Raw genomic sequence first — 25267 nt, forward strand, 5'->3', positions numbered from 1 at the left:
TTATAGTTCATCCTACAATGATATACCAACATACACATTAAAAAATATCACGAGGACTCCTATCAGACTTTCAATATCCTCCTACTAACCTTAGGTGGTTTAAAAGGATAATCCGGTGAAAAGGTAATGTCAAGGAAGAAAACTCCACCTTCATATACAGACCCTGGAGGCCCCAGTATAGTTGACCTCCATTCATAAATGTTGTCTCCTTTGGGTCCAGCACTACAATAGAAAACAAAAATATAACATAATAACAACATATAATCAAGAATATACTGCATCAGTTACACTCTACTAGTAGTATCACTGGTTTTGCAGTAACACTACAGGTTAAAATTGTGTATCACATTCATTAAGTTAGTCCTGGATAAAACATGTAACTGGTGTCCTAAGCTCTGTCAGCGAAGTGATATATTCAGCCAGGATGAAGTATTAAAATCACATTATAAATTATTCAAATAAGCACAGAAAAATTCCCGACTGTCTTATGTCAAATATTTTAGTGGGCAGATGTGAAGTATTTACAGTGCAAGGATACAGAGACTTTGCTGAGATGTCTTGTCACTGTCTTGCCTCACAAGCCATCCTATTTTCACTTATCTCCTCATCCACCTACCTCATCAGTCAGTAGCAGTATAATTACACACATTATTATACAGCACAGACTGTACTAAAGACTGAGCAGGGTACAAACGACCTTGCAGCTGCACTTTCTAAGTTACTAACCTAAGGTCTCCAGTCACTAGTACAGAAGGCTGCTTTACTCTGCAATTGTTACCCTACCTTAAAAATATTAGAAACAGGAAGTGGGTTAAACTGTTGGATTATGTTAATTCAAAGTCCTCGTTTAAAAACACAGTACTGAAACAATATTTAAAATGTACAAAACATAATCCTGTATGTGAAACAAGAAAAATCTCTCACCCACACAGTCAATTCCTGACAAAATCAAATTAAAAACTAATAAAAGTTCTTGGACATGACTCTTCCAAAAGCCAACACAGCCTCCTTTCATACAACATAATGCTTGTCCATAGAAATACATATTTTACTCAGGGTGGCCTCTTAAGGAATATGAAGATTTCTTTTTTGGTTCACAGCCTGCTGATACCAGTCACTGATACAGGACCTGAATTTTAATTAGGATCAATTGGGATGGTGACTTCTAGATACCTGATTAATATTTTTCAGAGGAAGGCAGTGCTGGTAGATATTTCAAATAAGTGACGTGGTATTGTCTTAAGGCATTTCTTGTGAAACAATTCTTGTTACGTTTGCAATAAAGATTTCCACAGCATGCAGGGGTTTGTGAAATAACCCTGTGTGTAGAACAGATGAAAGCTCTTGGCTATGCTCCATGCCTCACAATGTACCCAAGGCATACAATTATTATACGACATCATGTCATGTTCACTGCTCAACTATTCATTTTGTTCACTGAAAGTTAATAAAACCCTCTTTCACCTGAAATTCCTTGGGCTCCCTTCATTAAAACTTCTGACTGCATGATTCCCGGCATATAACTGCGTGACTTAGTACTGCACAGTGTACTTCATTAGTCATGGTACCTACATCAATTTTCTGTAATAGCTGTTAATGCTTCTTGGCTTTCCAAACTACATGCTTTCTTAACAAAAATGGGTTACAGAGACTATAACATTATGGAACATTCATTTTCTATCGGCCATAGTAACAAAACTAGCAATTGTTTTAAAGATAAAATCTGGCTTTTTAAGTGTCACAATAGCAGAAGTGTTGCCATCCATATTTCACAGTGTCTATAATACATCAGGTTGCTAGCTGCCAAACAAATTTAATTTACCCAGTTCTCAGTTTGCATTAACCTTTGAATAATAAAGCACAGCTGAGACTGCTGTAAGAAACAAACCAGGGAATGAATAATTAAAAACATCTCCACTGCCTTTAGAAAGACCAATCCTGAGTCAACAGGGAAGGTTTAATTGTGACTGAACTAGGCATTAAGGGGCTAATTGAACTCTTTATAAGCCCAAATGAATGTGGTCCTACATCAGTGCTATGGTATACAAAGTTCATAGAAAGTAAAACCCTTAAAAAAAATAATCAGACAATTAGTTCAAATGGAAAAGGGGCAGTCTAAAATGTACATGAAAAAAAGCCCATAATATGTGAAGGAAATCCTTTCCCATTTTCTGTAGAGAAATGTTCTAATGCTTGGAGAAGCAATGACTCAGGTGATGCCAGCAGGTTAAAATGGAAGTGATATAAACGTCGATCCCAGAGAAATGGTTGGAAAAAGCAAGTAACAAAAGCAAGCCCTGTCTTTTTTAGACCTTATTTAGCCAGGAGGGGATGGTTGGGCCCTTTCTGGGTTTGAGCGAGGCTCACTTTTTTGATCAGAACTCTCTCTGATAGTGGCATTTTCATAACATATATTATTTTTATTTGTTTTGCCTATTTATTTAATTGCATTAACATTTGAAATGAGCAGTCATTAATTAGAATAGTTGGAAAATGCTCCATCTGCCAGTTGAACTGTTTCGGCACGTCCAGCTATAAGCCCAGCCTGATCACATTCTAAGGATGCTGATTAACATTAATTGAAGGTTTTCTTTGCAAATGAGAGATGAAGCTTTATTAAGTATTATTATTAATTTGAAGAATAGCTTGGATTGTATGGAGTGTGGGAAGACTGCTGTTATCGATGCTGCCTGTTAGAGTGCTTGCTGGCAGCGAGGTTGTTCAGCCGATGTAAAATACCGATCCATGTGCACAGGCAACAGCTGGTATTAAGGGCAACAGCATGCACAAGCATAACGTTTTTTCACTTGCACATTAATAATACAGAAAGTTTGACAGGTGTATTATCTTTGTTTTCCTTCTTTCCTAATTGTTAAGCCTTTTATTTATCCACATTATTGGCAACAAGAACGACAACTCATCAGGCTTCACCAGAGAAAACTCCCATATGTGCAAGACCTCAGCCAGAGCCTTATTCTATAAGGTTTATAATGCAAGAGGATTTAATTGCCCTTCTCTCTACATGGATATCTGCCCGGCACATTGAAGCCCAAATGTTTTACATTCAGTATGATTTATATTCCAGCTCTATTAATGTTACTGGCAATCAAACCACAGATCTCAAAGAAAGCAAACCAAACATCTCAGTGCCTGAAGTTCTGTTATCTTTGGAAGGACGGATTCAGATGTGCACCCGCTCGGCAAAGGGCAGGCTAAATCCGTCTTGAACTCAACTGACCGAGGGCCGGAGCAGAGGCGTGTTGTCTGCTACTAACCCGCTGCTAAATCAGTCGGCTTCAGGGCAGAAATAACGGTGGCGGTGGCAGCTCCGTGTGGAAGTGGCTGAACAGTAAGGATAAGGCGGTCAGGAGAAGGACAGGTCTGCTGTCAGACCAGCAGCACAGCCTCCCGGTTTGAGCCCTGGTGCTGAAACCCAAGTGAACCTGCAGGATGAGGCGATGACGGAGCCCAGCGAGAAGCACGCGGTGCGACTCTGGAGCTGGCACTCCCCACGCTTCCAGCGTGATCGCCCAAGTGGAATTTGTAGCATGGGACCGAGGAGGTGCAGCTGAGCATAAAGGCCCTGGAGACTTTAAGTTACCAATGGCTTGTCAAGAGCTAGCTCTCTGCTGTCACTATGCCCCTATAGCTGATGAGACGCTGCACAGAATATTGCCTGGTTTACCTGCTGTGGAGGCCTTGCTCACTGGAAGAGCTGGGGTGGATGGACATGGAGCCAGCCTTCTTCCTCTTCCAGAATGTGACATCAGTATGGGTGTATGAAATTCAGGACAAAGGAGTCAAGACATGTAAAACGGTCTCCTTTGCATTTCACTCTCCTTTGCCTCTCCTTACATACTTTAGTTCTGCCACTGCTTCCCACATACATGCTTGCAGGTGAAATGTATGCACATCAGTTACAGTTAGTAGCAAAATACTTTAAATGCTACTATAACTGAATTCATTTTGCTTTAAATATGCTTAACGTGCTGAGTACTTTCTATTCCCTCAACATGTTTTAGGCAGGCAGTCACTTGAAAGTAGTGCTGCTAAAAACTGCTTGGCCAGTACAATCCATTATAAACACCAAGCCTTCCCTGCATTTAGAATATCCTGAAATATTAAAATTTAAAATGATGTATTAGGAGAGTTGTGTGAGAACAACAGCATCTATGAGACATACGAGATGAAAACCTATCTGGAGAAGTTATGAAGGTACAGTTGATTTTTAGTTTTATCAGAGCTGCAATTTGTATAAAAATTTATTCAACTTCCAGAGAATAACCCAAAAAATAAAAATGCAGAAATTCAAAGAAACAACAGTATCCCATGTTTATCAAGGAGTCATATGGAATAAATTAGTCAAAATAATATTATTATTTTCTAATCTAACTTATGTTTCTTGATGAGGGATCCCCTACTTCCCCAGAGCCTGTAACTGGAGATAGCATAACCTTATACTGTAGAAAATGAGGGCTAGTTCAATGTCTTCCCTCCCATTCTTGGTCTCTGAATCTTGCTGGTATCCACATTTAAAGTGTAACTGTACTCTTTAACACAAGGGAAAGGCAAGTCTATAGCACAAACCAAGGAAGTAAGAAAAGGAATTGTAACTTAAATTGCCTTCTAGTTCCGACATGCTAATGGTGTGTGTGGGGAAGCGATCAGGCCAAATAAAACAGGAAAGCGAGACGGCTGGGAGGCCTTCCCATTCCTCAGGACTCAGAAAGAAATGGAAAGTTTCTTCTGGACTGGGTGAGTTTAAATTAATTTTTATCCTCATCCTTTGTTGCAGGTCAGAATAAAGCAGGACCAGGATATTATACAAACTTTGTCCACGAAGTTACTTTCCATGGCATTGTCTATGGCAATTAATTCTTATTACTGCATTACCTAATCTAAATTGCCTTAGCACACAGAAAAACACATCAGAACTGGGGTACTCCTGCACTAGGTGCAGTCCATGGAGGATGTAGACCCTCTCAACTAACTTCAGTAACATATGACAGCAGAAAGCAGAGGGGTACACCCAAGTCTCTTCCTTTCCTTTTATTACAGAGAGCCTTGACTTTAAGAGATTACCCTCTGAGGAGAGAAGCTCACCACAGAATTATCTCCATTTATAAGACATACAACAGTTTTTCTTACAATCCTGTTTCTTGCACATCTAACAGTTATGCTGGAGAAGATCCTGCCTCTAGCTGCCCTCTGTGAATGCTTCTGGGAAGCCAGTTGCCCAGCCAGCAAAGTGGATACGAAAGTATTGGAAGATTGGCAAAATAATTTAAGAGCACAGCTGGTGAGGGAAGAGGATGGATGTGACAAAACAGAAGACTGCAGATTCAGTTTTCAGTGAGATACGTCTCTGGAGAAGCTCATACAAATCTCATTAAAATAAACCCAGTACATACCTCTGCTCTCTGTTTTGAACATGGTGCCGGTACCGAAACTGGTCCTAAGCAAAAGCATTGCTTTGGTCTGTACCACAGATGGGGGCTGTCCCTGTGCTTGGGGACAGCCGCGAGACCAGCAGTGGGGCTGTGCTGGCAAAGCGGTTGCTGGGTAATCTCAGACTGGAAGAAGTCAGTCAGCAGGAGCTATGCTGACGCTAACATCACCCTGTGACTCAGACCCACCTGCGCACCCAGCCCAGCCCCGTCCAACAAAATGCAAAAACAGAGCCATTGAGGAGCATTGGCATCACAGCTCCGTGAGCAACCACAGTTCTCAACCCGCCTTTCCCACTGTTGTGTGCCAGTGGCTTTGGAACAGATACAGACAGTGCCAGCAGCACCGGTCATCTGCTGAATTTCTTCTGCTCTTCTCCCAGTTCTCTCCCCTCTCCATTCTGGAAGCCCACCTGATCCACCACCTCTTCAGCCTTCACCCTTTCTCTTCCCTTGTTACTGACAGTTTTTCTCGTAGAACCTGTATTTTGTATCTTCTGCTTGAGGGTGGTTTCCCTCCCACCCCCTCTCTGTATGGTGATAATTCATTGCTCCTTCTTCACGGTCCATGGAGGATCCTTCCTCCCTTCAGGTACATGCAGAACCCCCTCCCCTCAACATACCCTTTCTTTTTCTCTCAACAGCCATCAACACATCCTGCTATTTTTCACCTTTCTCCAGAAAGGAGGAGGGGGTGGAAAATAGTGCAGGGGGATTTTATTGCAGTACAGCAGTTACTCATTTTGCTTCTTTCCTTCCCTGTTGCCCTTCTTCTGAGACGTAGAAAATGAAGAGCAAGCAAGCAGAGCGGGTGCTGCAGCAACAGCGGCGTAGGGAAGGGAAAGGGAGTCACAGCTGCCTACCCAGATGCTACAGTGATATCAGTAGGTACTTTTATAAATGTATGTAATAAACAGTTGCCACTGCAGCCAAAGGAATACATTTCTACAAAACAAAACCAAAGAGATAGTAGCTAGCATTGAGACTGCCTGTGGCAATGGGCACAGTTGTATGGTTAATAACACCTCTGCTATGAATAAAATTAGCAGGCTAGCCTCCAAGAAGTAAAATCAAAGAACAATTAAAGAAATAAACCCCTTCAGAATTAGAGATAAGTGCTTAGTTCGGCTATAATATCGATGACTGCAACTCTGATCAAGAAATAAACCCTCCCCAAATTTGTACCTTTGGAATGCATAACCTTTTCTTCACTTCCTTTTTTTCCTGAAGATCTGCTGAAAACTCCTAAAATCGTCTTTCCTTTTTTTTACATTTATCCTCATCTCAATTCCTTCATCTAGATGGTGCAAAAAGTGCCATTATCAAAATACTGGAAGATGCTCATGGTTCTTACTCGTTATTATCTAGACCAAAGTTAGAAATTCTTCAGCATTAAATTTGAGGCCCAAGAAATCTGAATTACTCTAAGAAAATTAACAATATATATACATTTTTCAAGAGTTGTTCATTTTACTTTAACTAGACACTATATGTAGTGAAAAAGCTTGGCTTTCCATGATCTAACATGGAAATTTGCATCTATGCTAGATCCAGCATTTTTGGTCACCCTGCAATATTACTGGGAATTTATGTCTTACGTGTGTTGGAGTATCAGCATAATTAGATGAAATAAGCATGATTTTGGGGTAGGTATCTTTCATTAGACTTAATTATTCATAATGGAAACCGAGGGTGAAGCGACTGGGCCACTTGTAACCCAGAAACGTTTTGGCAGAAAGAGAAACTTCAGACAAATCCCTTACACCACTTAGTTTCCATTACAGTGAGAGAATTCAGCTGAAAAATTTGGATCAGACTTTCTTCCAGTTCTTCCAGTTTTCTGATTGAGACCATCTTTCCATAAGAAACTTTTTTAAAAAAAGTACTTTTAGGCAAGCGGTAAGGGAAGGAGGATATTAAGACATTTTTCTAACTCATGCTACAATTCTTTCAAAGTGGTTAAATCCTGCTTTTATCAAGTACTTTTTACTGAAGCCAGCTACCATTTTCATCTACTCTTTGGAACCAATATGTTTGCGGTAAATGCGATTGTAAAAATATCTAGGAAAACCGATCCCAATCACAAGATATTGCTTTTTATGCTTATTGAGAGTGACTGAATTCAGTACAGTACGGTATTTTTTCACTGTGAATCTTCTCTAGTTTTAGCATGGTGTTTCTAGAGGTCCATTTATCACCCAAAGCGATATGCAGTTTAACTCTGGGATTTCCTGCCGCTTCCTTGCAGCAAACCTGCAGCACACCAGGTCAGTGTGCTGAAATTCTGTATGAGTCAAATGCTTTTTTTCTTGTGATTAACTTTCTCTGCCCTCCTGTCACTGGAGCCATTAAAAATTATCGGCTGAAGCTGCTGAAGCTGTGTTGTGTTTAAAATTAGTAAGTTTTGGCCACAGTAAAAATAACAAAAAGATTAAGACCAAAGCGAATATTACTTCTTAGTTGATTTTATTATTCACTTCTAAATAATACCACTAAAAATTATTAAAAGTATCCTAGCACTTTAGCAGACTGGTATTATTCAAAAAGTACTTTGATGCTTTTGTTCTCTGAAGTCCTGTCTTCAGAGCGTTCCTGAGATAGAAACCATCATGAAGAGAACTGCTTCTTAATGCACAAAACAGTTATTTATATTATAGTATCTACAGCAATTTATTCATTGCAAACACCATTACACAGTGTATGATCACAGCATGCTGAGTATTCACAATGAGATTTTAAAAATGGCAATTTTGTTAAGTATTCTCCACTTTGTTCAGCTGAACAAAATTACATAAAACCCTTCACAGAAGGCTTTCCTTGTTCAGCGCCGGAAACAATCATTTGCCTCCTATTACACATCTATGGGTTCGATTCCCTTTTGCCACATCTTTTTCTTTCTTTTAAAGTAATACCACTAACTGTAGTTCCAGCTCTTTTATACCACCAGAAATGGACCGTATAGTTTAAATAAGATAAAATATTTATCAGCCTGATTTGCCTCGATGGCAAATTATGTCAAGCATGATTTGTAGCCATATTTTAGCAAAAGAGGAAAACACAAGTAACTAGGAATGAAAAACACTACAAAAAAAAATGAATAGATTGTCCCAGGACCTTGTAATATGACCTCCAACCTTGCAACTTGCCAAGTAATATTATTTCCATGTTACTCCTAATTTGCTTTTCCTTGAATTTTTTTTTTCTTTCCCAGGATTGCCATTTATTTTTCAAAACGTAACTACTTTTTAATTTCACAACATTCCCCTTTACCCACAACAGCTGTAATTTACCATTCTATCTTTTCTAAGTTAAACAGAAAACATGACACGCAACAGTGGGGTGGCACCATCAGGCACTATATTTTTAAATTCTAAATCTAATTTAAAAGGATGAGGTGACTGAGTGTGGACAGATAGCACAGAAACCCCATAGCAGCTGGAAGATTTAAGAGGTGTAGTAGGGAAGAAAGCACGCTTTAAAACAGCATTGACTTTTTAGTTTCTGTGGAAACCTTAGAGGCAACGCAGGAGAGAGAGGTAGACAAGGCTAAAGCAGACGAGCTCAAACAGACTAGAAAGACTTGTCACGAATGGGTGCAATATACTTGAAAGCTTTGGATTTGAAAACCATTTGATATGTTGATTTGATCACTTATAAAAAAATGATTCCAAACTCCTGCTCTTTATCACAAATGATGAAAAATGGAAAAAAACCCAACCCAAAACAAAACATGCACAACGTATTAGCGATGAATGGATCAGCTGAACTTCAGCTAACATCTCTCTCACTTTCTGATGAAGGACTGATGATTTCATGTAAGAAATTTTTAGAAGTCTCACCCAAAAAAGATCTCTACAGTATCTTACTTTAAGAAATATTAGTGTAAAGATAATTCTGCAGTAGTCAGCCATTTCAGTAATTGAGAATGATTTATACAGGATTATTTCTAATATATGTACACACACACTTTCTGATTATTATGAATACTATAAGCAAGGCAGTAATATTTTTCAATGACTGCATATTTTCTGTTCCTCACAAAGCTGGTTTTCTGTATAACCACTAGTCATTGTATCTTTCCCCTACTTGGAAATGATTTATCCAACTGCCTATAAAGAGGTTTGATTTGCTCAAGACTGTCATCTTTAATAATCCTGTCTACAGGCAGTTGTCTAAATAGGAGCCTGGAAATTTTGAAACCTTATGCAACAAGAATAATTTTGTAGCTTTTTTTCTGAAGGGGCCCGATTCTGAGATTTCCTTTTGTGACATTTTAGAGACTTTCGTTTCTACACATAAGCTGCCTGTAAAACTGTCCCAAAATATTTATGAGGGAAAGCAATGAGAAGAAAAGTTAAAGAATTAGTATTTACAAAGAGACATATCTCAAACATACATTACAGCTGTGTAACCAACAAGTCTGCTCTTCTGTCCATCCTGTAAACAGAGGAACAGGCTTGAATACAGACTCCCCTCGTTTCAGTGAGAGATTCACACATGCTTACACGTGAAATGCTTGCTTACACAAGGAAACAACTCTGTATTATGGTACAGATTAACTAACATGATGTTAAACACATTATAAAACAAGTCATTTCCTCCTGAGTAAACAAGCCTATAAAGCCAACAGGCACAGAAAAAGGAAATTTGATTCTGAAATCCATATACTTCAAAAGCAGATTCCTTTTATTTAGTCAATTTAGTTAAGAGGCTGTCTTATTTCTCCAGATCTCTGGTAAACAGAAGAAAACACACTTGGAAATTACTGGCAAACGGACATGTTTTCACAACATTTGTTCTTAATTTGAAATTATTCTCTTCAAATATGGAGACCAGCCATAGGTCCAAGGTGAAATAAACCTTAAAATGCCTCAACTTTTGATTGAGACTGATTGCCCCCACTGCAGCTCACATTCTGACTTACCAGAGGAAAACACTATTTATAGACAATTTTCTTTGCAGTGTCTGTGAGGACTGAGCAATTTACACCACTTGACTGACTAGTTGAAATAAACAGGGATCTGGCAGATTCTTGGGGAGCGTTTATGTGAGACTGGGACCCGGTAATGTGGCTTCTTCTACTTCATTAGAATATCATTAAGACTTTTTAATGTACTCCTTCCCTCAGGTGGGGGACTTATCTGGATCCATGACAGGGTGAACAGAAAATAAAATATACAGAAATCTCTCATTTTTCTATCAGGGTAATTTTCTCCTAGGATCTTTTGGGAGAGTCTTTGGGGCTGAGGTTAGGAAGGGTCTTATGTAGGACCGAGCTTTCTGTACTGAGGTTGCTGGAAATCCTCTCAAAGTCAGACCTGGAGTTACCAAGCGAACTTGCTAAAACAGTCCCAGAAACTGGTTATGCCACAGGCTTCACTATAAGAACGGGGTCATTCCAATGTGTTTTTCAGTAAAGGTGAGCTTATCTGCGACAACCGAGGCTACATTCTTCTCAGTACACAGACCTCCACTGTGTTCCCAGGATCAAGTCTTCTGATTAGAAACCCCTTCCCTATAAAATGGCTTAGTTTCATCCCTTGCTTTATTCAAAAGCATTAGGATGGAAAGATGTAAAGTGGTCCTGGGAAGGATGATGGCAAAATTGGTTCAAGAAAAGAAGGATGCTTGCTTGTCCTTTGAAAGCCGTAATGAACGCATATGGCTGGAAAGAGAAGTCCTCAGCCTGTGTTCTCAGGATGGGAAGGCAAACAACCGGTGTGCAGGTACCTGCTTGTGAAAACAGCCTTCACCTTAGAGCTGGAGTTGGGGAACTCAGAGGTCTGTAAAATCCCTCTCAAAGTTTCAAGTGACACTTTCACTGCTGTAGGCCTCACACATGATTCACTCTAGAAATGATGCCTTGTCTAATGAAGAATCAACATTTCTAATTAATAAGGGAGAACCAGCATTCTAATCTGTAAGTCGTAACCAACAACTCTATCGTAGAGGAATAAAACTTCATGTATGTAAGACCTGAGGTTTTTTATAACCACAGTGTATGTTGCCTACACCAAGATATAATACCAGCAACAGTTGAAATTGCCATTATAATTTCCTTGGCAGCAACAACTTGGAATCCTTACTCTCACAGATGTTTTTTGCATGAGAAAAATTACATTTGTGTTATTTTCTTTCCCATTTTCAGTTCCAGCTCATCTCCTTGGTTCAGCTGCCGGTGATACCTTCTCTCATCATTGTTTATTCACTCGTAGTATGACTGGTTGTGTGCATTAAGTGACAAATGACCAGTCTTTGAGTCACAGCTACTACCACAAGGAGAACCACAGAACACTGCACTAGTCATCCTGAAATTCGCAACACAAAAATAACATGTAGCTTAACCTATGAACACTAGAGTTATATTACTTATCTTCATCATGTGTTACTGCTTATCTTTATTATCCTAAACACACCTGTATAAGTCTTGTGTATTCAAAGCAAACAGCTGGAGCAAATGGCTATGAGCTACAGAAATGTTCATCTTGTGGTCTTTGGTTCAGCGCTCGCCTAGATGGCTTCTGTCCAAATTCTTCATACTTGGAGGCTCTTTGGTGGTCTGCATCAAATGAATAGGTTTTTTACAAATCTATTTCTTAGTGGACAAATGTCCCAAGTCATAAGAATATCATTGCTGATTGCAGCCTTGCTGGCAACTCTGAGTGGATGGAGGAGGAAATACTCTTTGGCTGCATGTACTAGCTCTTGGTTGAGGCCCTGAGAATGCTGCGGGAACACGTGCCAGACAGCTGCCTGTCTTTACTGGTTATTCACAGGTTAATTAGGAATGTATCTGTACTAATCACTGTAACGGTCAGTTGGGTACTCTTCCCAAACATCGCATTGGGTGGAAAAGTTTTAACAGAAAAACTTTTTTTCTAACACAGAGGGAAGGCATGGTGGAGATATTTCAAGTCATATTACTGTTTAAATAACTTGGGTATGATCAAGATCAGAAATGGTTCACCCGTACTGCTTGTGATAATTTAGCAGAAATCTAGCTGCCTGAGAAGGATTTAAATATACCACTTTATGTATTAAGAGGAAAAAGTGTTCCTCTGTCAGATCATATTGAATCACAACAGTGTGCATATGTATTCCTGTCACAGTTTCTGCACTTCTACTGGTTCTGATGCCTTCAAAAGAATCTTTTTTAAAATTAATGTACTTGCCAATTGTATGTTCTGGAAGGGAGAGCAGCTGTTTCCTCACAACTGTACACATAGCCTTTTGAAGAAATTTTGTTTATTAATGGTAATCTGTTTTTCATAGCTTCACAATTTCTTAGATAATAGGGTAAAACACAATTTTCCTTTCATGTTCTCTGTATACTGAAGAGACAGATGCAATTGCAAGAGACTACTTATGCTTAGGGCAAAACTTAGTACTGCTTAATGTGACTTAATGACTAAAAAATGTGTATCATTTATAGATGACATCTAGTACTCAGCTAAGATATTATTATGGTCAATGAGTACTCTTCTCTGCCAGTCAGTAAAAGGATTTGGAATTAAATCTGTTTTTATTTTACTTGTTCAAGTAGACGCACTGAAAGCAACCAAGCTAACCACATAAGTAACACAAATGGGATTTAATTCTTGCTCTTAATCTTTTTCTAGACAGAAGCTCACATATAACAATATATATTTTAACTTGAAACACAGAACTGAGAGAAAAAGGGAAAAAAAACCTCAGGACTGAAGAAAGGCTATTTTACAGCTACATAGACATGTAAACACCTCCAGGAACTTTGCTTAATAAGGCCAGCTACTTTCAGCTATCACTCCACGGCCCGTGACAGTCTTTGCATGAAAGCATTTCTTTCTCCCCCAGGCAACACTATCAAGTTAGTGCAGTTCCCTCGAAATACATAAATGCTGTATTTAAAGCTAAATGTATAGCATATGGAGGACTGGAGCTGCGCTCTGGAGAGCATGCCCCTCACCCCCCCGACAGCACTCAGCCACGCCAACAAATGTCCCTACAAAATGTGGCAAATATGACAGGGAAAATGTTAGAATGCAGAAATTTCCTGTAGGTTTTAACTTGTGTCAGGAGACACTCTTGTGTAATAGAGATACAGGGTCCACAACTGATCTTGAATTACCTCAGGACACGATGTACACAAAGAAGTAGTCAACTCAGCTGTGTTGAATGCGTGGGCACTGTTTCCCTTATGGGATACATTACTCAGCTTTCCCTAAAGATATCAAAGTGCTTTACATGTTCCTTTACCAAACTAGGTGCATTCAACCCCAGAGCAGAGAAGCTGTGAGTGACAGTCAACCTTCCTGGGAAGCGAAGGCTCAATTTAGTGCACTCAGGAGCTGATCCGGGGTTCAGCGATGCCAGTGATAAAACTCCCGCTGACTTCAATACGTTGAAATGCACAAAAAAGAGCACTTACGAGCCACTTGTAAGCACATAAAATGTGCATGCAGGTGTGCTTGCCATTTTAAAATCCCCTGTTTTTAGTCAGTCTTGTTTAAAAAAAAAGTCTTGCATGTGCAATTGTACATTCAAATTTATGTTGACCTACTTTAAATTGTTTTCATTTTATCATGTTAGGAAACATATTCTAAAACTGTATCCTCAGATGATCAAAAAACCACCACCCCAAACCTTCCAAATCAAAAAGCAGCAGGTGGTGGTCCGGTCCCCACAACCACCAAGCTTTGATGAAGGTTTTTCCATTACAGCAATGTTTTAGAATCATGCAAAAATATGAACCAAACTTGTCGGTTGACTTCCATTCCTATCACTTCTGTGGAGGTCTGAGATTGTGCAGAACAATTTAAATACAATTCTCTGACATTCAGAACTGAAATGTCAGTTCCAGTGTGAAATAAGAGAGTGCAGTAATTTGGGAAGTCTATTAACTTATTTGAAAAACTAGATTTACTACAGTTTCGGTGTACGTTCCTTCATAAGCTAATATTCCCTATTTAATGAATATTTCTATTTTCCTTTGCATTTTTACACTTATTTTCAACTAATTTTATCACTAATAGGGATTATTGTTGGCTTCAGGACTCAAATCTTACTACAATTTAAAAAATTGGAACACTTTTACATATAAGGTCACATGGAGTAGCAGTAGACACGAGAAAATGAATTAGCAAACTGAAGGAAAGATAATCAGTTTGGTTTCAAGGTTAACTTTCTGTTATTTATTGTAGGTTTTTGTTTTTTTTTTAAACTTCTAACAGTATGCCAATCCAGTGCTCCAGCTTGCTGTGCTACCACAGCAGAAACTGCACAAATAGAAACAATGTCTGAAAATCACAACCCCTTTCAGAAACCCACCCCTGCTCTGCAGCTACTCCCTCCTAAAAAATGTGGAGCAAAGAAATACCCTTTTTGTTGAAAATCAGGAAACTGAGGTCCTGGCAAACTGAAAGGTAAAGTAAATTTATCTTCCTCAAAAACATGACTGTGTGAATAAGAGGTGTGCACAAATGTAGAGCGGCCAGCTACCTCCTCGGATGTGACTGTAAATACTGTGTTTAAATACAGAATCATAATATTTACAAATAGAAATTACACACAGCGTGTCTTCCAAAATCTGTCTGCCATTGTCCAGAGGTTTTTGTGGGAAACAAACCAGCATAAACAGTGGGAAGTAAAAGTGGTTTAAAAATAATTTTATTTTTTGCAGATGAAGCAGTATTAGCAACATCAACAGCTACTACTCTTGTATTGACACTGCCGCCTTATTTTATTCTTCTTACTTTATCTTCATAAAACCAATAAATATATTTTACTTCACAAATAGAGGAAAGCCTGCAAAATACAACTTTTTCTCACTTTGCAAGCTTTGGAGAATTTATCTGAAAAAATATGACACTCAGAAGCCCAGAAGTTATGTCTGAACTTTCACGTATTTCCAAAAAATGACGAGAGAGATTTAGTGCAAGTTAGATGGCACTGCCACAAACACAATTTCAATTTATGGTTATCAATTTAGGCAAAATAGGATTTCCCAACGTTAATTAAAAGTTTTGTATTGACGTATCTCTTGTCCAAAAAATCAGATACTTTTTTCATCCCTTTTCATCTCTGTTTCCCTATTATAGCTACAAGTATTTTTCATTTGTGGGCTATAAAACATTACAGTTATTCATTACACATGGTATTGGCATACTTGTTATAGCTACCTAGTGTACATCTCAATACCAAAATACATTTCTCAGTTTAATACACTACTAATGAATCAAATAAAATACAAGTGGTTTGAGGCTTCAGCTGACACTTTAACTTATTACCCCGTAATCAGATCATGAGCAGAAGTGGCCTTGTACCTCTTACTCCATGTTCAGGCAGTTGCAGTGAAACTCACCATAATATTCTTGCTCTGTGGTTTATAATTAGTTCCGTATTTCAGAAAATGTATTTACATGCCCATTAATATTATTTTTTCAGGGGGGGTTCTGTTATGCTAGCCACCACAGATGCCCCAAAATAAACATCCAAAAAATGTATATTCAAATATACATCCAAAAATTTTTTTTAGCATTTTAAACAAAAGACTTTGCTTTGTTAAAATACTTCACACCACGCTTCCTCATCAGAGACTGACCCAGAACCAGAAACTCCTGACCAGGGAGCGGGGGCGGGCAGCTGTTCCTTGCCGAATAAATTTTCAAACCCTTTCACAACCCATGCTGAAGACGTTCTTCGTTCATTCAATAACATTACTTTAACAGGCACAGGGAAGAAAAAAGAGAAAGGTTTGGAGCAATGCCCAGTCCTTTGCTGTGGGCTCCCCTCCACTGCCGAGAAGAAGACCTGGACTCTAGGTGTTCGGGAATACTTTTATAAAGTTACTTCTCTGCAGTCACATGTAGCACAGCTTGCAGTCATTGCTCTACAATATTTAAAACTTAATAACATGTTGCTGCAAATACTTTCTACCAGGTGACGCCTATGAAAATATTCACAATACTATAAAGAGGAGTCATTAATTATCTTCAGGTCTTACAAAATGTTAGGACCTAGTACCAAAAATACACATGGACGTGAACAACAATGTTTTGTGCGCATAAAGCTACTTAAGGACACAAGCTCTTCAGGACTCAACACTTCCCAGCTGCAGCCTGCTGGTTTTGACAGCAAAATGAAAAGCTGCATTCCAGGAATTGAAATACATTTTTTTAATAGCGTTATTTTTCAGCCAGTACATTACCAGGAGGCATTAATAAGCAAGGCCTATTTAGTTCTGTTGGGCAATGAATAAACTCAGTTATCCAAGCATGGAATATTTCAGAACAAGTCCTAAGAGTTTCATGTTGGATTTTCAGGGGGTGTTCTAGAGCTTGAGGTGAAGGGACCAAAGTGACCTCCTCACCACAATGCCTCGGTGTGCTAGTGGCTGTCTGTCGTAATTGACTCTTTTAACTATAGAAATAGGTTCAGCCTCATTGCAATATATATATTCTGCATGGAGAGGAAAATGAGAAAACAGACTGTGGTACCTCTAATGAGTAGAATTCTTCAGTCCATATTCAGTCAGATTCACTGATTGTGAGGAATCTACTCTAAGCTGGGTGAGCAAAATCTCTGTCAATGGGTAGAATAAACACTATTTAGAGTGGAATCATTTGTAATATGCTTTAATTGGCAATTTTCCCCTAATGACTAATATAACATCTTTCATATGAGGATTCTGCTGCTCTGTGATTTTTTGTCCCTGTATTAAGAGATATGAAAACTGATGCACAGAATAAATTCTCTTAATAACAGTGCTTAGAATAATACATCCATTATCACAGGGATCACACTTGTCTCCTATAACTACATGAATGCAACCAGAGCAAGAAAGTAATATAAAACAGCCACAAACTTAAAATCAACATCTTTGCTTCAGAACAGATGGCAATATAAAATATGAATTAAGAGTAACATCACATAAATTAAGCAATAAACTTATATTGAATAGTAGAAGACACCTGACTGTTTAGGAGCTGTGCTTACACTTACAATGTTTCTTCTGCATGCAGGTATGGCCAGGAGGTTCAGTCAACAAAGAAGGAATTGCATATGTTTTTTGTAGGCTACTCAGTGGCTTGCAGACTAGACAGATTGACAATGCCAAAATGTCACTGAGGCTGTCTTTCAAAGGGACAGCTGAAGGAGTTCTGCACAAATGTAATCTGCTCCAGAGAAAAGGTAACATGAAATAATGAAGTCCAGTCGACTGGGGGCATCCCGGAGCTGGAACATACTCTCACAGAAAACTGCTGAGTGTTGATAAGGGGAGTTTCATTGGTAGCTATACTATACAGTTTAACTGGAAAGTCTCAACTGAAGAAAGTTTTAGTTCTTTATCTTTTAAAAACGCTTTTATATGCTCTGTTATTCTCACTTAAATTGGGCAGTACCTATCCCTCAAGGGTCTGTAATGGACCGATACCATCCAGTATCTTCATTGATGACATCGACAGTGGGATTGAGTGCACCCTTAGCACGTCTGTGGATGGCACAAAGCTGAGTGGTGCAGTTGATATGCTTGAGGGAAGGGATGCCATCCAGAGGGACCTCGACAGGCTCGAGGAGTGGGCCCACGTGAACCTCATGAAGTTCAACAAGGCCAAGTACAAGGTCATGCACCTAGGTTGTGGCAATCCCCAATAGTAACACAGACTGGGGTATGAATGGATTGAGAGCAGTCCTGCAGAGAAGAACTTGGGGATATTGAGGGATGCAGAATTGGACATGAGCTGGCAATGTGTGCTCACATCCCAGAAGGCCAACCGTCTCCTGGGCTGCATAAAAAGAATCGTGGCCAGCAGGTCGAGGGAGGTGGTCCTGCCCCTCTACTCCGCTCTGGTGAGACCCCACCTGCAGTACTGCGTCCAGCTCTGGAGTCCTCAGCACAGGAAAGACATGGACCTGTTGGAGCAGGTCCAGAGGAGGGCCACGAAAATGATCAGAGGGCTGGAACACCTCTCCTGTGAAGACAGGCTGAGAGAGTTGGGGTTGTTCAGGCTGGAGAAGAGAAGGCTCTGAGGAAACCTTATCGTGGCCTTTCAATACTTAAAGGGGGCTTGTCCTGGTTTTGGCTGGGATAGAGTTAATTTTCTTCCTAGTAGCTGGTATAGTGTTATGTTCTGGGTTCAGTACCAGAAGAATGTTGATAACACACTGATGTTTTCAGTTGTTGCTAAGTAGCGTTTATACTAAGTCAAGGATTTTTCAGCTTCTCATGCCCAGCCAGCGAGAAGGCTGGAGGGGCACAAGAAGTTGGGAGGGGACACAGCCAGGGCAGCTGACCCAAACTGGCCAATGGGGTATTCCATACCATGTGATGTCATGCTCAGGGATCGCTGCTTGGGAACTAACTGGGCATCGGTTGGTGAGTGGTGAGCAATTGCATTGTGCATCACTTGTTTTGTATATTCCAATCCTTTTGTTATTCTTGTCATTTTATTATTGTTGTTATTACCATTATTATTTTCTTCTTTTCTGTTCTATTAAACTGTTCTTATCTCAACCCACAAATTTTACTTTTTTTTTTCCGATTCTCTCCCCCATCTCACTGGGTGGGGGGGAAGTGAGTGAGGGGCTGCGTGGTGCTTAGTTGCTGGCTGGGGTTAAACCACGACAGGGCTTATAAGGAAGATGGAGAGATATATTTTACCAGGGCCTGTAGTGACAGGGCAAGGGGCAATGGTTTTAAACTGAAAGACGGTAGATGTGGACTGGATATATGGAAGAATTTTTTTTATGAGGGTGGTGAGGCACTGGAACAGGTTGCCCAGAGAAGTTGTGGATGCCCCATCCCTGGAACTGTTCAAGGCCAGCTTGGATGTGGCTTTGAGCAACCTGATCTGGTGAAAGATGTCCCTGCCCATGTCCCCTAGTCCAAGGGTGGGACTAGATGATCTTTAAAGGTCCCTTCTAATCCAAACCACTCTGGTTTTCTATGATTCTATCATGTTGCTCTGTATTAAAAAATAAACTGGACAATCATAAAACATCATACTCTATGAGGATATACACATTTCCAAGATTTCATTTTCACTAGAATAAACACCTACTCTTCTTTATGTTTCCCAGTGTGTTCTTATCAGAATATATACTCTTTCAAGAGTTCACCAGTACCAACTAAAGCTGCTTGTAGCAGAATGAAAAAACCTGCTTCTAATACATGAATATGTAAAAAAACCTCTCGTAAATTAAAGTAATGGGGCAAACATTGTCATGATACAATTCATTGACTTCAGTGGAGTTGTACTAGCTTACTTAAGGATTAAACTTGGCTCAGTAAGATCATTAGGAAAATAAAGGACTGCAGAAATAATTTTTTGAAATCATGAAAGTGGATTGTGTCAGACCACAATGGAGTAAAAATGTAAATAGCAGGATAAAGATAATTACACAAAACTCTGTATGGGTACCCAGACCAAAAATTGTCAGAATGTGATCTGATGTAAAGAAACACACATACACTACCATAAGAACAAGAATACAATAATTTCTCACAGGTTCAATGCAAAAGACATTTTCCCCTTAAAGAAAACCTTATAAAACGCTTCCTCCCTTCAGAGAAGGCAACTGAATGGAAGGGAATGAAAAGTGGTAGGTAAAACCTCTGCATCTCCAAACATTCTTCAAAGTTAGAAAATGAAAATGTTTCATTACAAGATAAGGAAAAAGACATAGCTGATCAAAGTCAGTCAACTCGCTTATTTATATCTCAGCAAACACCTCAGGTCTGCACTTTGTCAATCTGCAGAAAGCAAAAGATTTTTCTGACCTCATAAATTGGCAAGAAATGGCTTGTGTACTCATCTATTCAGCTCAGCAAATAGTGGGCACCATTTATCCTGGCTCTTACAGAACCAAATACACCTACCATGAGGTGATTGCTATGGAGTTTCTCAAAGTCGTTTAAGCAACTGGTACGTCACAGTGGTGTCATGTTGACTCTACTCTAATTGCCTGACATAGCTGAAGATGGTGACCACTGAATGCTACTATCGTCGCTATTCTGCAGAAATACTGACTCTGCACACACTTCTAAAAAATTGTCAGCAATGTCATATTAAAAAGTTATGAGGAGATGACACCTTGTTTATGACCTGGAGGTTTTGTTCAGCTTCCCAAATCATTTGCTATCTAGAGATCACCACTGAAAAGTTGCAATATAGTGCTGTATAAGCACAGAAGCATTTAAAGAGAATGCCACATCTAAATGTACAGGAGCAGCTGAATTTGTCCTGGTAATATATATTCACATTCACATTCATCAAGAATAACTTGGTATGTGAATAGGAAGTAAGGTGTTTATTCACTAGCCTAAATGAGATTTTGCAGTATCATATTCATTCCCTCTTAGCTAAGTATGCATGCTGGCAAGATCCATGTATGGATTATATGCTTGGACTAGACTGTGGACAGAAATTACTCTTTTTTAAATAATGTTAAGTTTCTTAAAAATATGTATCTTGAAAAAAACTCTTCTAAAATTTTCATTCTGTAGTTTAAAACTCCAGAGCCCCTCTCCCATTTGAACGGGGCATTTGAGAAATACAACTGTAATGTCTCCTGTTCTACGTCAAGACTGTCATGCCCATCCACTGACAGCGAGGCAAACATGTCAGACCTGTGGCTATAGAGGGAGAGTTTCTTCCATGTATTGTTTCTAAAATTAGTACAACTATTTTGCACCTTCTATATGCACCACCTCTGCAGAACAGATGTAACCTCAGACTCCTTTTCAGATAAGTTGGTCTTCTGTATCCTGATGATTTTCTTTAAAAAAATATCAGCATGGCCAATTAGCTCCACTACATTAATGCAACCTGTATAGTGAGCAGGACTGGCCACCAAGCAGATGCTGTGACACCTACCTTTTTAAGCAAAAATGAAAGGCTGTAAGAGAAGAATCACCTGTTTTTATTTAAGATTTCACATTACCTCTTCAATGGTTTCTGCATGCTGACAAGCAAACACATGACCTAGGCATCAGCAGCTAGAATTACCTATTCGCTGAAAGTGTGTATTTGCTGACTTAATGCGTTTAGCATTTGTCACATGCACAGAGGAGTTGACAAATACAATCTTCTTGTCCTTACTTAATAATTTTGTGGAGCAAGGGATGACTCAGTTCATTCTTCTTCCTTACTTTACTTGCTCCTAACTGTGGTAGCGTGCCAAAAACCAGCTCATAGCCATTTCCCTTCTCTAACACACAAAGTCAAAGTAAATTTCCAGCTGGCGAATGAAATGCAATGTTGATTAGGAATGCAATATATTTGAAACATTTGACCTTTAAAGCACAGAAACCCTTGCATTTGAAATATAGTAAGTTTGTCACATATCCACAAAGCCACATCAAATCAGGAAATGCAGTTGTTAGAGCTAATTAATGCTGACTTTGCAGTTTCCTGATTTTTTTATGTATGTGTCATAGTCCTAACTCTGTGGAAGAAACACTGCCAAGTACTTGACTTCCCAAATATGTTCTACTTTTAAACCACTATCCTCTTGTGGAATTATGTTATATATATTCCAATTATATTATGTTTAACTAAGATCTCTGATTTTACCTTCAAACTGACAAAGTGTATCAAAGAAAACATCTGAGAGCTTGACATTGAAATACACTAGATCTTACCAGTTTCATGCTATTGCTAATTGCTGTGTCAAAAGTCATCAAACTCTGAACTTCCTTCATACTATTTTCAGCTCATCCACTGAAAGACAAGTTCTAGAAAGAGCTTGACATTTTTTTCCTGTGCTGATACAAACTGATTTCTGTGCTCAGACATTGTCTATCAGGTGTCTAACAGTAAGAAGCACAAAAAATGAAACACTGAATATGAGAAGTGTTTAGTTATGTACCATTCGATCACTTAAATTCAGCTCATTTCCTCATTCTATGTAAGTGTGGAGTTAAATTCTCTCCATATGGAGGAAGGCTTATTCAGACCTTACGCTTCACAGATTACTGCACCAGTTAGTTCTTCCCAGGACTTTCTGCCTGGATCTGGGGGGAAAAAAAAGTTGTGAAAAAGGGGTAAGAGTTCAGGTACGCACAAGCTCTCCAGCTCTTCCTCTTGTGTTACAGGCTGCGACATGAAACATAGGGCTATGGTGATTAAAAAATAGCGGCACAATTTCTCTTACAAAGACTATTATGCCAGTGATAGGTTGAATATTATCCGTGTTGAATACAGGCAATTTGGCAGCACAGGCTCCTGGTAAACTGTATGATGTTTGGGATTCAGATTTTCCTCTTAGAGATTAAAAACATTCACCATTTGTACCAATCCTGCTTTAACAAGACTGGACAGAACTTTGTACCGATTTCAGTAAAAATTAGCTCTTCACAAACAAATACAGTTTTGTATTTTGTTTACTTGACTGCACGAGCATGTTTGCCAGTAGAGGGGGTATAGCTCACTCAACCGTTTCTCTTCCTAGAAGGGGCTGTCCAACTGAGGACAATATGAAACAGAAGAGGTAAACAGGAAAGCTGTGCAAATTTACATGCCTTTAGAAAGAGGAGCTGCAAGGGGAGAAGGGCTTCTGGAACACAAAAGAAAAAAGCAGTAGGAAAATAAATATTAATTTCAAGCTTCTAGCATTTTAATATAAGCCAACCAAATGACAGAAAAAATCACAAGTACCTTCAATTGATTTCAGACTGAAATCTCTTCTGTTAAGTATTTTAGCTCAACAGTGTACATATCCTACTTATTTTACAGAAATTTTGCCTGTTAAAAATTCCAGGAATAAAACCAAGAATCATGTAATTCAATGAGTTTCTGCATTACAGCAAGATAAGGTGTTGATGCATTCTCCTTGAGAAATGATGGGTAAAAAACTTAATACCATTATGTGAGTCCAATCTAGTTGAACTGGAACAGTTGTATGACACTTTGCTATGTCCCCATTGGTAACAGCAAATTCTGGTGAGGAAAATTCCCTCCAAAAATATGGAGCACAACTCAAAGACAGACAGAAGATGCATTTTTATGTTACAGAATTGCTGGCTGCCATCAAACCAACAGCAACTAGCTAAAGGAAATTTTTCAGCTTTCCAAAAATATGCTTCAAGAATGTTGACAAATATATGAGCTGCCATTAACAAGCAAGTTCAGGCTCAAACTACCAAACCAATCTCTCATTTAAGAGGCCTGGGGTTTTGAGTAACTATATTAGACATTTTTATGTGAAGACCTCACAAATACCTTTGAGGCCAAGGTGTGGCTGCCCAGCACTTCCCAAATTAGACTATTAGGTCATGATTCAAGAAAGCTCTTTAATAACTGCTTAATTACTAATCCAAATGCATGTGTGTTATCCTGACCTTCAAAGCCAGACTCCGGAAATGGCGGCACCCAACACAGGAAACCCTTTTTGAGTTTGCTCCAGCCCAGTAAGTGCAGCATGCCTTGCAGACCGTGTCCAGGAGGACGCCTGGTCAGTTTTGAATTCTGCAGAAGCTTTGTAACACTTCACAGAAATACCCATGTATTCTCAGACTCTTAACTGTAGCGTAGTTTAAGATAAAAAAACCTGCTACAATGTCTTAGAAAGTAAAAATGCTTTGTTATAGACCAAAGCAATTCATGTTTCAGAGACATAATATCCTGATGCTATATGCCAAGCTACTCCTATACTGTAAAAGTGAAATAAATTCTAGTGTTGAGTCTTACAGCCCATGGCTTCAAATGGAGTTAAAGGGGTGTAATTCCGGACAGCATTAGCTCAATTGTGGCCACTCAATTTGTATGACTAAAACCAGTACTAGATGGGCAACCGAGCACATCTGTTCTATTCATGTAAATGGCGGGGGGGGTATATACATCAATTTCGTGCATGTAATATAGGCATCTATCAGTTAAAGAAACAAAGTGTACCTGTGCTACCTAGTTCACTGTATCTCTGTTAATGATGTTCAAGGTAGTCCCAAGAGGTGCTTCTTTTTACAGGCCGCACACGCACGGGATGATTGTCAACCACAGGGATCCAAATATACTTAGAAATAATTTTGTCCATAGGAGGGAGTCTTTGCCCAGTGTACACTGCACAGCCACCTACCCAGCTGAAGGCTTATAAAACTCAAGTCTCCTTTTTCCTCTCAGAAACCAAAGGGAGGGAGGGAGGGAGGGAGGGAGGAAGCAAGGAAGGAAGGGGAGACATCGCTGCAGTAAAGAACAGAATTATTTATTTTCTCTCACTAGGCTGAACAGACACAAGTCCTGCCTGAGTGACTCTTTAATCTCCCCAGTTGCCCCTTTTTCCCTTTAATCTTTTGTAATTGCAATACTCTCAGACTGTTCTTCTCGCCTCTAGTAAACTGCACCTTGCAGCTCACATGCTACCCAGAAAGAGAGGATGAAAAACAAAGGCAGAAGGCCCCACTTTGCCCAGCAAAAGGTTACACAATTTTCTGGACCTAAAATGTATATCCATATTAAATTCTTTTCAAGTGCCAGGAGGCTAATTATATAATTAATAGAAGGTCTGACATTAAATGAGTTAATTTTGTTCTCCTCACTGTGGGTAACATCTAAATTTGAAATTTCCTCTCAAATCGTTAATTAATTTTTCTAATACAGACCGTAATTCCCCCAAGTGAAGGAAACCGAAGAGAAGCATGTTTGGAGCCCAGGAGTGCCGCTGCCTAACAAACTGCCGGGGTCAACGCTGAACAGAGGAACATCTACCTCTGCTGTAACTAAAGCAGTGGGGAGAACCATGGCCAGTTTGCTGCAAAAAGTTTAGATGATAGTTTCTGGAAAAAGCTGGGGGTAATCTGTTCAAAGGATATGTTCTGGCTTTAGGAACCCTGGCTGTATTTGTAC

At 39.3% G+C, this 25267-nt stretch overlaps 1 protein-coding gene across 6 annotated transcripts in view; it reads right to left on the bottom strand.

Moving 5' to 3' along the window:
* The window catches only part of LOC115339732 (ubiquitin-conjugating enzyme E2 E2), a 221254-nt gene that overhangs the window by 38774 nt on the left and 157213 nt on the right, over positions 1–25267 (bottom strand). For all 6 annotated transcript variants that reach the window (XM_030010122.2, XM_030010121.2, XM_030010120.2 and 3 more), the window contains exon 4: positions 90–222. In XM_030010122.2, the coding sequence (XP_029865982.1) occupies positions 90–222 (133 nt within the window). The remainder of the gene's footprint in view (positions 1–89; positions 223–25267) is intronic.

The sequence above is a fragment of the Aquila chrysaetos genome, chromosome 3, assembly GCF_900496995.4.
Source record: "Aquila chrysaetos chrysaetos chromosome 3, bAquChr1.4, whole genome shotgun sequence".
Classification (NCBI taxonomy): domain Eukaryota; kingdom Metazoa; phylum Chordata; class Aves; order Accipitriformes; family Accipitridae; genus Aquila; species Aquila chrysaetos.